This window comes from Anser brachyrhynchus, assembly GCF_964034855.1.
Source record: "Anser brachyrhynchus genome assembly, chromosome: Z".
NCBI classification, from domain to species: Eukaryota; Metazoa; Chordata; class Aves; order Anseriformes; family Anatidae; genus Anser; species Anser brachyrhynchus.
This window is the reverse complement of record NC_137697.1, coordinates 57,336,091-57,351,429: the sequence shown is the minus strand read 5'-3', so window position 1 is coordinate 57,351,429 and position 15,339 is coordinate 57,336,091. Positions and strand designations below refer to the sequence as shown.

The window sequence follows — 15,339 nt, the reverse complement described above, 5'->3', positions numbered from 1 at the left end:
TTACATTAATCTCCCCGTGTTGAGTGTGTTTTTCCTATGGCCGTAATCGGCCAGCAGTCTCCCTCTCGGTATCTCACCCTACACGTTTCACTCCCACTATATTTCCACCCCTCTGTTCTTTTGACTGGGGGGGCGCGAGCGAGCCATCCCCGTGCCTGGCAGCCCAATCCCCGCCAGGGTCCCCCCCCTGCCGCCGCACCGCCCCGCAGTCACGCCCCCCCCCTCCGCCTCCATGGCAGCGGCAGCCGCCGGGCGCCGACTGCTTCCGCTTCCGTGGGCCGGGCGGCGGCGGGGCCCGGCCGCGCTTGGGCCGCGGGGCCGGAGCAGGAGGAGGAGGAGGAAGAGGAGGAAGGCGGGGGGCAGCAGCATGTGGCCGCCGCCGCCCGCCTGGCTCCTGGCGGGGCTGGTGCTGGCAGCGCGCTGCGGGGAAGCTCTCGGCGGCGCTGCCGGGGCCTCAGCCACCTCCGCCTCCCCGCGGCCCACGGAGGCGGCCGGCGGCGGCGGCGCCACGCGGGGCGGCAGCGGGCGGCTGGCCGAGGTGTCGGCGCCGCCCGAGCAGGGCCAGCCCATGACCCAGCGCGCCCTGTCCGTGCTGGTGCTGGCCAGCGCCGCCCTCATCGTCTACTTCGTCATCCGGACCGTGCGGTAAGGGCGGACGGTGACGGGCTCCGCGGTGGGGACGGGGGCTCTGCGCGCCTTCGTTGTTGATGGTGGGGAGGTAGCGGGGAAATGTTGTGCTCTGCGGGACCCTTGCGGGAGCCCTCCGAGCGGACATGGGTGGCCTGAGTGCTCCGCAGTCTCTGTAGGTCGTGCTTTAGCAGCCTTAACCCTCGTTGTCTTCAGAGCACGGGTTTTGATGGTAATACCTTCTAAAGGAGTCTGCATGGTCTCTAGAACAAGTGAAGATGGACTGGGGTTGGAGTTTTGAGTATGGGAAGGCCAAGGAAGGAAAATAAATAAAAGCTTGTCAATGCTTAAGGTGCAGGAAGAACATCTCACCTGCTGTCATTATTTTCTGGATAGCTGGCAGTTGTCTGGTATTCTGTATTTGGAATAGGAAGGTTACTATTCTGCATTCGAAACTGGAGCGCTGCCTTCTAGGCACTAATGCGAACAGAAGGGTTAAACCTGGTGTTGTGTTTCTAGAATTCTTCAGCACCTTATGTGAGGTCTAGAACCATTAATACAATGTGTTCTGCTCCACTGGGATTCTGCAGAGAAAACCATCTTCATCTTGATGCTGTGAAGTGTTTATGAACGGGAAGAAGAGGCACTGAGCTTAGTTATTTCACTGATCCTGTGAGGCAGATGAATATTTGTGCTCAAAGTTAAAGCAGTGCTTCATTATGCTGTGACTAACAAGTTCCCTGTCCTTGGAGGGAACACAAAGTTAGATTCAAGGTGGTGCAAAATAGTTTAAAAAAAAAAAAAAAAGGAAAAAACTGGCACTTAACCAGAATAGTGTCTTAATGTGAGAAGTGCTGAGTAAATTTTTGCTTTTTGAGAGCAAAGGAAAAATAATTCCTTCACATTGGTTTTACTAAGCAGAATTCTAACATAAATACGACATATTTTACCATGACACAAGTAATCCCGTTTTACGGCAAAAATAAGGTGGTTTAAATTCAAAGCTTGTACAATATAAGAACTTGGTATTGTTGAAGTGTAAGCCAACCTGGCTCTGCAGGTGCTATAAGTGGCTTTCGTAGGTACGTTGGTGATAAAAGGAAGATGAGGGAAACTGTGGGCCCTCTCTGGAAGGAAATGGGAGATCATGTTTCTGGGATATGAAGAAGGCTGAGGTACTCAGTGACATCTTGGCCTCAGCCTTCGCTGACAAAAGCTCCAGCAACATGGCCCAGCCCCCAGAATGCAAAGGCAGGGTCTTGGAGAATGATGAACCGGCTTTTGTAGGAGAAGATCAGGTCTGAGACCATTTAAGGAACCTGAAGGTTCCTTAAGATCATGGGACAGGATACATCCACAGCTCTTGAGGGAACAGGCGGATGTAGTTGCTGCGCTCCTCTCCATCTGATTTGAGAAGTCGTGGTAGTCTAATGAAGTTCCCACTAACTGGAAAAGGGGAAATAATCATTTTTAAAAAGGGAAAAAAGGAGGATCCCAGGAACTAAGGCCAGTCAGTCTTACCTCTGTGCCTGGCAAGATCACAGAGCAGATCCTCCTGGAAACAATGCGAAGGTACATGGAAAATGAGGAGGTGATTGGTGACAGCCAACATAGCTTCGCTACATGCCTGACAAATCTGGTGGCCTTCTATGATGAGGTTACAGCTTTGGTGGATGCGGAAGTGCAACTGACATCATCTGTGTGAACTTGTGCAAAGCATTTGACCCTGTCCCCCATTATATCCTTGTCTCTAATTTGGAGAGTAATGGGTCTCAGGGATGGACCACTGGGTGGGTAAGGCATTGGCTGGATGGTCACACTCAAGCAGTTGTGGTCAACGGCTCAGTGTCCAGGTGGAGCTCAGTGACAAGTGGTTGTTCCTCAGGGGTCAGTACTGGGAATGGTGCTGTTTAACTCCTTTGTTGGTGACATGGGCAGAGAGATTGAGCAAGTTTGCTGATGACTCCAAGCTGTGTGGTGCAGCTGACACGCTGGAGGGAAGGGATGATATCCAGAGGGACCTGAACAGGCTTGAGAGGTGGGCCTGTGTGAGCATTGGGGTTCAACAAGGCCAAGTACAAGGTCCTGCATCTGGACCGAGGCAATCCAAAGCACTAATACAGGCTGGGCAGAAAATGGGTTGAGAGCAGCCCTGAGGAGGAGGATCTGGGGGTGTTGGTTGATGAGAAGCTCAGTGTGAGCTGGGGTGGTGTGTACTTGCAGCCCAGAAAGCCAACTGTATCCTGGGCTGCATCAAAAGAAGCATTACCAGCAGCTTGAGGAAGGTGGTTCTCCTCCTCTACTCTGCTCTTGTGAGACCCCACCTGGAGTGTTGCATCCAGGTCTGGGGCCCCCAGCAGAAGGAGGATGTGCAGCTGCTAGAGGGAGTCCACAGGGCCAAAAAGTTGATCAGAGTGCTGGAGCACCTCTCCTGCGAAGACAGGCTCAGGGAGTTGGGGTTGTTCAGCCTGGAGAAGAGAAGGCTGCGTGGAAACCTTATAGGAGACTTCCAGTACCTAAAGGGGGCCTACAGGAAAGCTGGGGAGGGACTGACTCTTTGTCAGGGGGTGCGGTGACAGGACAAGGAGCAATAGTTTAAACTAAAAGAGGGTAGGTTCAGATTAGATATAAGGAAGAAACTCTTTATACTTCCAGTAAGGCACTGGAACAGGTTGCCCAGAGAAGCTGTGGATGCCCCATCCTTGGAGGTGTTCAAGGCCAGGCTGGATGGGGCTTTGGGCAGCCTGGTGTAGTGGGAGGTGTCCCAGCCCATGGGACAGGGGTTGGAAACAGGTGATCTTTAAGGTCCCTTCCAACCCAAACGGTTCTATGATATTATGAAATTACACCTTAAGTTCAAATTTGATTTTATTTTTGAGTGAGATTCTTATTCAGACGCTAGATGCACCTCCTTGACTCAGCAGTTGAAATTTTTTTTTTTTTTACTGTTTCTGGTATTCTTCCATAGAAAGTATGGAAGTGAAGATGGAAACAGGTATACAAACATTGTCACTTTGCATGATAAAGGTTAGCATTATGAAGGAATTATAGAGTGTATTGGTTTGACGTGGCAAGGCTTGGTAGCAGGGGGACTGCAGGGGTGGCCCCTGTGAGGAGAGCCCAGCAGCTGCCCCATGTCAGAGCAGAGCCAGCTCCAGACGGTTCCAAAGGGACCTGCTGCTGGCCAGAGCTGGGCCAGGGAGCGACGCTGGGTGGACCTCTGGTAGAGCAGATTGAAGGAAGGGGGAAAAAAAACGTGCTGTGCAACAGCAGCTGGGAGGGGAGTGAAAAACTGCCTTGCAGACACACAGATCAGTGCAGGAGGGCACGAGGTGCTCCAGACACCAGAGCAGAAGTTCCCCTGCTTGTGATCAGGACCCCTGTTGGAGCAGTTTGTGAAGGGCTGCATCCCCTGGGATGGACTCCACGCTGGAGCAGGGGAACAGTATGGGGAAGAAGGAACAGCGCAGATAAAAGCTCTGTGATCTGTGACCACAGCCCCCATTCCCCACCCTGCTGAGGTGCTCAGGGGCAGGGAGAAGGTGGAAGCGTGGGAGTGAAGTTGAGCCTGGGAAGTCGGGGGGGAGATGAGGGAGGAAGGTGTTCATAACTTTCAGGTCTCACTGTGCTACTCTGGTATGGATTGGCACTGAATTAATCTTCCCCAAGTTGAGTCTGTTTTGCCCGCAGCAGTAGTTGGTGAGTGATCTCCCAGTCCTTATCTCAACCCAGGAACTTTTTTCATCTAGTTTTCTCGCCCTGCCCTGCTGTGTGGGGCTGAGATAGCAGCGTGGTGTGCGCCGGGCAGCCAGCTGAGGTTGACCCACCACACAGCACTGTGAATGCTTCCACTTTTTGGTGTTACCAAATCAGCCTGCTATCAGGCTGTTTCTTTCAACAGATGTAATTCTCTTTCAAGTTTCTATAGATTTGCTTACAAATTTCACAACTTCATTAGCAGATAATTTTAATTCGTTGTTTAAAGAACCACGTCCACTAGAGTTTCAGTAGAGCTTTTTACAACATCTAGAAAATAAATATGCAGTTGACTTTTTTCTTTTTTTCCTCTTTTTTTTTTTTTTTTTGGTTTTGGGAAACCTTGTTAAACAAACCTCTTCCTGAATGAACACAACGTTGCCCAGCATTGGGGAAATGTGACAGTCTTGCTTAAATTAGCACAGCGCGAGTGCTCACTCAGAACAAAACACCAATTTCTCTGTACTTGTCTTGTTAGGATTAGGGGCAACTAAATAAGTGGTTACCACTTTAGAGGATTAGATCTTAAAAGCCTTTTTTTTTTTTTCAATACACTCTTTTGTTTAGTTTAAGTGCAAGCCTAGTTGATTTTGTTTCTAGTGCACAAAAACATTTACCCGCTTGCACCAGTCCATTTTGGGTTTGATAAGCTCCTGACAGCTGCACTTTTAAGGTGCTCCTGGTTGGAAGTGCTTGTCTGAAACATTCAATCTATGCCTGTAGTAAGCAGTTCAGATTAACTTGGAGATAGACTTGTAGCAGCAACCTTAAATCCAAGTGAGAAAAATGCTTGTTTGCTAGTGTTGGTCTGAGAGAAAATGTCTGCAAGTTCTATTTGTGCTCTCAACAATTTTGAGGTTTTACAGACATTTTTATCTTTCTGCTAGCGGAGTAGTTTTGTTACACTCAATTATTTGTCAGAAATTTAGGTATTATAAAAGACAGCTCAGGTATAGAAACTGAATGGTGATGAAGATTCTTTATAAAATAATTCAGTCTGTAGCCACTATGCATTCTTTACCACATCAGAAACCTTTCTTAATGGATGTTGATAATTAATAAATTTTGTACATTCTGATAAAGATACGACTTTTCTGTTTTCAGAGCCATTTGACTTTGTTTCAAGGTGGTTCCCTGAAAATCCATTTTCAAGAAAATCTTGAGAGCTGTTACAACTTTGCTGTTGTGGCTATAACTATTTTTTTTCGGAGTAATATTGTGTAAACTGTATCAAGCTCCCATGGACCTTCTCCGTGACATTGCTGATGATGCAGTTTCTCTGCCAGGAAAACAATGTATCTTGATTTTGTTTCTAGTTTTATGTGTGGGACTTGTTTCAGCCTCCCTGTTATAAAGGTTGAGCTGCCTGCACCTTCCTTCTATAACAGAAGATTTTCAAGGAACGATGTATGTAGCAGCAAGACCATACAGCACATCCATCAAAGCTAGGAGTAAGAAAGCTCGGACAGTATGATGCCTTGTTTAGTCTACCAGCTTTAGTTTTATTGCCTTTTTTGCCTCTTAAATTTGATACGTTACAAAAAATGCCTTCTGTTTGCACTTCACCATGCACAGAAGTGCCAGTGTTGCAATTCATGCATCCTTTGTTTTTCCCCCTTCCTCTTGTTAGTACAGCTCTGTTGTTTTTACATGAAGCCTATTGCAGTCAAAGGTTGTCTTCCTTGTTTATGTAGGAAGAAGTACATGCCATTAGTTCTTCAGTCTTTCTGAGATGATGAGAAAGCAAGTGTAGCAGATGAGATGAAAGGCTTTTTTTCTTTTAGACAACTGTTAGTGTGCTACACAATGCGGCATGTTAAGACAGAATTCCAAAACGTGGTTCAGCATGAATTGTGTTCCATAATTTCAATTTAAAACAATTTTCCAGGAACTTATTTGTAAGCCTTTGGATTTGATCCTTTCATGGATATAAATGTGTATATATATGTGTAATATAAATGTGTAGATCATGCATGCCCTTCACAGGAAAAAAAAAAAAAAAAGAAAAAAAGCTCAGTTAGGTTCAAGTGATAACTTTATTTTTATTGAGAATACATTTTGTAACTGACCCAGTTCATGGTTCAGGAAGAATCCATTTAGTTTGAAATATTCATTAATGGAGAATGCGAATGGGCTGTATCTTGTCGTTTTCTCATACCATGCGCTATACTTTAGGGTGCGACTTTCCCAACACTGGGTCAACTCTGGGACAGATAGAATTTAGTTCTGTCACAAAGACCATTACCGAACTCCTCAATGATACATATATATATTTCCTGAGCTGTGTTTACCTCAACTTATCCACATTTTTGAAAGTAGTCATTCTTTGGAACTGTTGATCAAAAAATGATGATTTTCACTTTTAAGGAGATATATACTGGCCTGTAAGTAACAGTTGAGGCTTGAGGTGATTGGAGAGCTACAATTCCCTTGTCATGTACTTCACAGAATCCTCTAAAGTATTGTGAAGCTGAAGAGTAGGGAATAGGGGAGATTGGTTTATTGGAGAGCTTACTATCAGTAAAAATCTTCTAGTAGAAAGGCATTTTACATAGAAAGGTTAATTAGCAATTCATACTGTATTGAACTGATCTTGTTTTCAGTGTTTGTGGCTTGTAGGAAGGGTAGTCCCTTGTACCTGCGCAAATTAGGGTAGTGTAAAAAAGAGATTCTTACCCTCCTATGTCCTTTCTCCTTTTTCATGTTTCTTAGATGTGCTTTGAACTTGACCTGTTTTCCTTCTGTGCTCATTTTCTTGTATTTTCTGCCCTTTTTTTTGACCACCAATATTTCTTATTTATCTCCTCTCTTAACAGTCTATTATTTATACCATCTCTGATGTTATTGTCATACTATTTGCTTGTATTTTATTACAGATTCCTCTATTGCTGTCAGCTGGCTTTGAAAAAGGATTGGAACTGAACAAATAAAAATATGAGTTGTCTTATACACTTTTAATGACATTTTTTGTAACTTCATCTTCTTAGACCATGCGGTCTAATAAAACCTTTTATCAGTTATAACTACAGAGATAAAAATAGTCTGCATTAAGTTGCTGAGAGCAGTAGAGAATGCTACAGACCTTAACGAAATTGGGATTTTGTCCTAGGTTTTCTTCCTAAAAGTCACATGGTAGCCAAGCCTAAGTTAATTTTTCTTGACAGTGCTTTAGTGCCCTAGTAATTATACGTGTATGTCGTATAAGCATCTCCAGTATCGTTTTAGCTTTAGTTTGGTAACTGATCTGTATACAGAGAAAGTTTTCATGTCACTAGTAATTCTGTTGTCAGGTTCTCAACAGCATTCACTTGAATCTAGATTTTTTTTTTATTTTTATTTTTTTTAGTTTAAATATATTACTATTTCTGTTATCTCCACACTCCCTGACAGAGTCTCTCCCCAGCTTTCCCATAGGCCTCCGTTAGGTATCAGAAGGTTGTTAAAAGGTCTCCCCAGAGTCTTGTCTTCTATAGGCTGAACAAGCCCAGCTCTCTCAGCCTGTGTTTGTAGAAGAGGTGCTCCAGACCCTTGACCATCTTTGTGACCCTCCTCTGGACTCACTCCAAAAGGTCCCTGTCCTCCTTGTGCTGGGGGCCCCAGAGCTGAACGCAGTGCTCCAGGTGGGGTCTCACAAGAGCAGAGCAGAGGGGGACAATCACCTCCCCAGCCCTGGTGGCCACGCTACTTTTGATGCAGCCCAGGGTAAGGTTGGCTTTCTGGGCTGCAGGTGCACATTGACAGCTTATGTTGACCTTCTCATCAGCCAACGCCCCCAGGTCCTTCTCCTCAGGGCTGCTCTTCACCCATTCTCCACCCAGCCAGTATTTGTGCTTGGGATTACCCCAACCCAAATGCAGGACCTTGCACTTGTCCTTGTTGAATCCCATGAGTTTGGCACAGGCCCACCCCTCCGAGGTCCCTCTGGATGGCAGAGGGTTTCTACTGTTTGCATGTCCACAAGTGCTTGTCCGAGTGTCAGTTGTGTAGCTTATACTTTAGTAAAAATGAAGCACGATGTGTATGAAGCATATTTTTCATCATAAGGCTTCTGAATTTTCTTCTACTTGGTACTTTCTAGTATACTGCTTTTTTCTATGTTAAGGACTGTTGAAAAAAATGAATTTTATCTTGAGCGGAGAGGTGATATTCGTGTGTCTTTGTGATTAGCTTTAGATTTAAACAATAAGTTGTACTAAAGCATGTCTGGCAAACAGTTGATTCTATTTCAAATCAGGTGGAGGAAATCATCATGATGGTTTTTTTAATGATATCATAAGTTTGCATGCTTCAAAAAAAGTATATATTTTTACCTTTCTCATCTGAACATGTTGGTATTTGCTTCTCAACTCCAAAAGGAGATCTAATTCACTGGGATATAATGTAGACCAAGACTGGATGCTGCTTAATTTGAAAAGGAGGGTTCTTTTCTGTAACATTTAAAAAATAAGTAAGCAAAAATAAAAAGAATTCTAGAAGCATACCAGAGTTCAGGACAAACTCTGAAGCCATAACTCTCAATATCATATTCATCTATCTAACAAGGTGACTGAAGGGTTGCCTCAGAGGTGATTATATGTTGCATAATAATAGTATAATGTATATAATATTATTTAAGCATAACTTACTATACTCTTTTTGATGATAAGCTTTGAAATATCTCGTAGTTAAATTCCTGAAAGCCATGAATGCCTTTCCTAGGCACTTAGCTTAGGTTTGTAAATTCTACTTCTGGTGTTGCTAAGAGGAAATGTTGTGTCTCTGTGGATTTAGCTGTAAATGTCTACAAAGTATTAGTTTTTAAGACAACTTTACTCAGTTGTACAGCTCTCACATAGCTGCTGTTTGTGAGTATAAAGTAGCTGAAAGTGACTCTGTCAGCATTTTTTAACAGACACCTTTGTATATTGTTAGTTATATTGCTAGTTGTCTTGAGTTCCTGGTCCTCAAAGAGATGGGCAAGGCATATTCAATGCCTATAGTTGTGCAAAGCCAAAAGCGTGCATGAGGCTTACATGGGACGCAGGCCTACACAGAGAACATAAGAAAGTAAGATTCAGACAGTGTTTCTAAGTACTGTCTTAATCTTGAAATACTCTTCACTTTGTGAATCAGTTTTGTGAAATGCAGATGACATTGATTCTACAGGTTCTCTCTAACTTTTAAAAGTGTTTAACACTTTTTGAAGTGTTAAAAAAATAAAGTAAAAATCCTCACAAAATAAAAATAAAATAAAAAATAAAATAAAAATCCTACAACTGTAGATGCGAGGTTGTGTATTGAAGAGGAAATAGCTGAGAAACAGAGGTGTTAGTTTTAAAAATTACGAACTTGACCTGTCCATTTCCTGATTGCAGTAGCAATGACCTTGATGAATAGTGAGTGTCTGCTGAGTATTTTTAGGTTTTCCCTCACCATGAGTTGGTTTGAAAAAGTTAATTCTCTTCTACACATGAGTTTTCATTTATGTCAAGAATTTATTCTATTTCACACTTAAGGTCAAAGGTCTAAATAAGTTCACTTACAATATAAGAGGCAGTGCATTTGTATATATGCAATGTTATTAATGCAAGATGTTTATTACTCATTACTATGAAAAAGAGATCTTTGTTTTTCTTCAGATTCTGTTCTGCACATTATACTGCTATTTATTGTATGGGTGATTGACTCAATTATGAACAGTGGAGCTTTTTATTGTAATTTGTGAAGTCTTCTCTAGGCATCAGGCTTAAAATGATGGAACCCATGGCTTGCGCTGCATCTCTACTATAGTTTTACTGAGTTTATCTCTGATTTGATCTGCTGTTTTATAAAGCAAGTAGCAAATTCATAACGAGGTGATTTTTTTTTTCATTGTAGGATCTGCTAGAAGTGTGCTTGCATATATTTTTATCTGGCTCTTGCATATAGCTACTAAACACTGTTTTGTATTCACTTTTTGTATTAGCTGTTAAGTGCCTTTTTGTATTCTCTGCAGTAATTCTATACTAGCTAAAGGTGACAAATTTTTATTGGCCTCAGTCATTTCTTGTAAATTCTTCACACTTGGAATTGTGTGCAGTCTGAATTTCACTGAGCTAAGGGTGTACAGTGTAAATACAGTAATTTCTTAAAATTTATGATCAGTATCAATATAGCTATGTTTTAAGGGATGGTCTTCTTGCATTGTTGGAATTGAAAGTAGTCATAAGTTTATAGAACTTAAATATCATAAAATACATTTCAGGCTCAGAAGACGTAACAGAAAAACCCGAAGATATGGAGTTTTGGATACAAACATAGAGAACATGGAGCTGACTCCCTTAGAGCAAGATGATGATGATGATGATACAACACTATTTGATGCCAATCATCCTCGAAGGTTTGTATATAGGAGCTGTATGTCTATGCAGTGAAGGTACGGATGATAAATAGCTTGACTGAAACAGCTCACTACTTTGTTTCATATGTATGTAGTTGCAGAAAGGGTATCAAGAACATTTAAATTTTAAATGGGCAAGAATTAAGTGGGCAAGAAGATAAACTTAGTACTTCATCTACTCTTGATCTACTCCAGAACACCGTTTGTCTTCAGCATATGAGTTCCAGAGAAATGGAGAGGAAGGTAGGATATTTTGGTTAAAAATAGTGTCATTACTAAAGCTTACCAAGTTTATCTGCTTTACATACTTCAGTTATTCCATTCTTGGATATTTCACTCTTGTCCCTTACAGGATGCATAAGGAGGAAATGGAAGCAAAAACAGTAAGGACAGAAGTATGTTTTACTCTAAGGTGCTTTACAGCTATAGACAGCAGGCCCCAGACTGCACTTGCCATTAACTTCGGTATCTAAGAAACAAATTTTCATTATAGTGTAGTGTCGTAGTTGAGGAAGAAGCTGTCCCAATTTCCAAATACTTAATTTCTATTCAGCTGTTCTTCTCAGTACTGCAGCAAATCATTTGCTTTAGATATACCAAGTAATTTTGAAGTATTTGAAAGTAATTTACTGATCAGACCATTTTAAAAATAGTTGTCAAAATGACATAGGGTAGAAACAATTTGAATACCTTAGCAGTATTTCGTTTATCTGATGACATAGCTGTTGTCAGATAAGTCAAGTGTTTATTAGTGTTAACAATTAGCTCCTCACATACTGTGGCATCTTGTTGATGGAAGAACCTCTGGTGCATACATCGTATTTGATTTAAAAGCATCAGTTTCAGATGAAAACCAAGAATACACAAGGCTCGGGATAAGTGGAATATTTGAACAACATGAGAACATATCGTAGCCTGGGGTAAATATATAGTGATATAACTTGTACCATATGTATATCCTTCTTTCTTTCCTGTGGGTCTGCAAAATGGCATAAAATTTAATGGTGTTGGCTTACAGAAGAGGTGATAATGTCACTCTTGAGCCAAACTGCAAGAAAATGAATTGTATTGCAGCAACTGAGTGATCTAACCAAACAGCAGATGTTTCTGTTAACATGCTGAGGAAATAAACAGAATAAAAGTAGTAACCACAGAAGTGAATAACGATAGATAATAAAGGAAGAAAATGTTACTGTTTTTTCAGAATAGCTCAGAAAGTAAGTGCTTAAGTGATCAAAGCCATTATGAGAAAACAAATACTTTAAGGTATATATAGTTGATAAAGCAAATTTACCCTGCATATGTATACTGAGAGCTAGCTGTGTTCTTCTGTATAGGGAGAAGCTCTGAAAATTTATTCTAACAAAAGTTGCTGTTATCTTGAAATAATGTTTGCGCATAGGAGAAAGACAGTGCTGGACGATGTGAGTGTGCTCAACAAAACTCAGTATAGATCAGCTTAATAAAATGCTGCCCATACTTTGCAAAGGGACAGCATTGCTGGGAAGGAAGCTTGAAAACTGAAATAGAGTACTTTTTAAATAATATATATGTAATATATATATTATTTATATATATTATTTATATATATTATATATTATATATTATTTATATATATTATTTATATATATATATAATCTGTATCAATAATTAGGTATACACTTTTTCAGTTAGTTTCTTTTACCTCGTTTCAACTAAATCATATGTATTTGCATGACAGATTGTGGTAGTTTAAAGCTGATGGGCAGCTAAGCTCTACCATACTGCTTTCACTCCTCAAAAGAACAGGGGAAGAAGATAAGAAAAAAGGCTCATGAGAACAAGATCATTGATTACCATCATAAGCAAAACAGACTCAGCATTGGGAGATTAATGTAATTTATTGCTTATTACTAACAGACTAGAGCAGTGAGAACTAAAAGCAAACAAAAAAACACCTACTCCCCAAAGGAAAAAACACCTTCTTTCCAGTATGGGGCCCCTCCCACGGTATGCCATCCTTCCTGAGCTGAGCCTGCGGGGGCTGCCCATAGGCAGCAGCTCTTCAAGAACAGCTCCCACATGGCTCCATACCACGGGGTCCATCCATCCCCCAGGAGCAAACTGCTCCAGCACGGGTCCCCCACGGGTGGGCGGCAGCTCCCCCCAGACCCCCTGCTCCTGCGTGGGCTCCTCTCCACAGGCTGCAGCTCCGGCCCGGGGCCTGCTCCTGCGGGGGCTCTCCATGGGCCGCAGCCTCCTCCAGGCCACATCCCCCTGCTCCACCGGGGGCTCCGCCACGGGGGGGCTGCAGCGTGGAGATCTGCTCCGTGTGGGACCCATGGGCTGCAGGGGGACAGCCTGCTCCACCAGGGGCCTCTCCCTGCACAGGCCGCAGGGGAACTGCTGCTGCCTGCCTGGAGCACCTCCTGCCCTCCTGCTGCACTCACCTGGGGGGCTACAGGGCTGCTTCTAACTCCTCTCCCAGCTGCTGTTGCGCAGCAGATTTTTTTTTCCCTTTCTTCAGTCTGCTGTCACAGAGGCCCAGCCAGTGTCACTTACTGGTTCGGCTCAGACCAGCAGCAGGTCCCTTTTTGGAGCCAGCTGGAGCTGGCTCTGATCTAACATGGGACAGCTGCTGGGCTTTGCTCACAGAGGCCACCCATGCAACCCCCTGCTAGCAAAACCCTTGCCACATAAACCCAATGCAGTCACACTGATAGTTTACAATCTTCATTAAATCACTTCATGTATGCGCTACTCGCTGCACTGCAAGTCACAAGGTAAACAATAATTCTATTTATGATAGCATTCCAGTTACGGAATGCTACTTAGAGTTACTGAAATTTGAATAGGAACTCAAGAGCCTTGTAAGTTCACTGGGTCTTAAGTGGTACTTAATCTTACAGGCTGCACATCACATATATATATATATATATTTTTAAAATAATAATATATGGAGATCTATAAATATTAAGTATTTGTTTTGCTTCATGTGACAACATATCTATTCACTATTTAACCTGTCTACTTTAAAAATACATCTAACATGGGTGGAAGAGGGTTAATATGTCATTGTAGACACACTGTTTTTCCATTTGGGAGTTTTAAATGAATGTTGTTTTATGGCACTTCATAGTAATGTGGTAACTAAGTGTTTTATGGACAAATTTAGTAATAAAATACTGTACTTTCTTGTCTTAATATTTGGTCTTTAAAAATGTGGGCTAAAGTTACCCTTGAAACAGGATATTTCACATTAATGCATTGATCTCTTCTGTTGTAGATAAGTATGTGCCTTTCAATGAAAGAACTTAATCTTAGAACCAGAGAATGAGACTGCTTCAAGGGAGGAGTAAGAAGCAAGAGGATATACAAGTTGGGGAGGGGCTAATTAAAACTGTGTATATTTTAGCATTCTTAATTTGTTGCAATAAATACTGTACCAATTTGTTGTACCTTTTTGTATATAGAGAAATGTAAATGCAAAGTCTATGAGATAGGATGCTCTAAAATGAAAACCTGTTTGGAAGGGAGATTACTTTTAAAACAGGATATTTTTTGTTTGTTGTAAATCTTGTATGCCCTAAGTGTGGTATTAACTTTTTCTACAGTGATCTGGAATGTTAACAGTTTTTTTTTTTTTTTTCTGATACTAAATTATAAGTAAACTTATCCTCTGTGGACTTCTCAGAATTGTTAGAACTTAATTTTATCTTAGATGTTTTGCCCTTTGCAAATAAAAATTCCAACTACTGCCTTTTGCGTTGAGATTTTTTTAAACTAATGAACATGTTGTATGTAAGTTTTAGTGAACAAATAAAGACTGTTTACAGTGTTCCTAACATTTAGTGTGATACTTCAACACTTTATAGATGTTAAGGATATTGCTTATAGGGTCTTGTTGAGCACAGTAACATAGAACCTTTTTGCTGATAAAACTACTGATTTTGGCTGTTAATTTGCTTGTGAGGGCCATCTTTAGTTGGTGTGAGCAGATGTTGCTCCACTGACTTAAGGGTACTACTTGTATATGCCACGTGGTGTCAGTGTTCAGACCTGTGGTGAAGGAGAGTTCAAGACTTCAGTTAAGGTTGTTTATTTTTGTACTCTTTAAATCTGGGGCAAATACTAAACTTGAACCATAACTCTAAAATGGAAAAGTGACATCAGAAGCAGTTGGTGAAATGCGAACTGTGAAATGTGCAGTAACATTCATATGAATGCAAATGAAACCAGGAGGGTTTTTTTGTTTGTTTTAGCCAGTGCCCCAGAAATTAAAGGAAGAAGTGTATTATAGGTAAAATGTTCAAATTCTATTTTATTAAAATTATGTTAGTGTAAATTCATCGCAAATTTTGTGTGTGTTTAGTATCAAGGCATAAACCTTCTAGCAGCATTGGTGCAGCTGGCTATTTTTCCTGGAAGTTCTTGTGTTTTGGAAAAGGGTTAGAGGTAGGGGGTATTTTCCCTGATTCTTCAGTCCCCTCTTTGAACAGAGTAGGAATGCCTTTGATGATATTTCTGTAGTGATAAGGGGTGTCTGCCTTAAAATTTTTTTAAACCATCCACCAGATGATACGTACTGAAACCTGCTTATTTTGCCATAGTGAAAACTT

General features: G+C 41.8%; 1 protein-coding gene across 4 annotated transcripts; it reads left to right on the top strand.

Annotated features, from left to right (window-relative positions):
• The first annotated feature begins 217 nt into the window (after positions 1–217).
• FAM174A (family with sequence similarity 174 member A) lies at positions 218–14,480 on the top strand. Of its 4 annotated transcripts, XR_013943105.1 has the most exons (5): positions 218–645; positions 10,607–10,741; positions 10,937–10,984; positions 11,094–11,136; positions 14,007–14,480. XR_013943105.1 is itself a non-coding variant. In XM_080572847.1 (4 exons), exons 1-3 carry the CDS (start codon positions 233–235, stop codon positions 10,959–10,961), a joined length of 573 nt encoding a protein of 190 aa, XP_080428973.1. In that variant the 5' UTR covers positions 218–232; the 3' UTR covers positions 10,962–10,984; positions 14,007–14,480. The 4 variants fall into 4 exon arrangements, 3 of the variants coding, with proteins under 3 accessions (XP_080428973.1, XP_080428974.1, XP_080428972.1); XM_080572847.1 differs by lacking the exon at positions 11,094–11,136; XM_080572848.1 differs by lacking the exons at positions 10,937–10,984; positions 11,094–11,136.
• Positions 14,481–15,339: the final 859 nt, after the last annotated feature.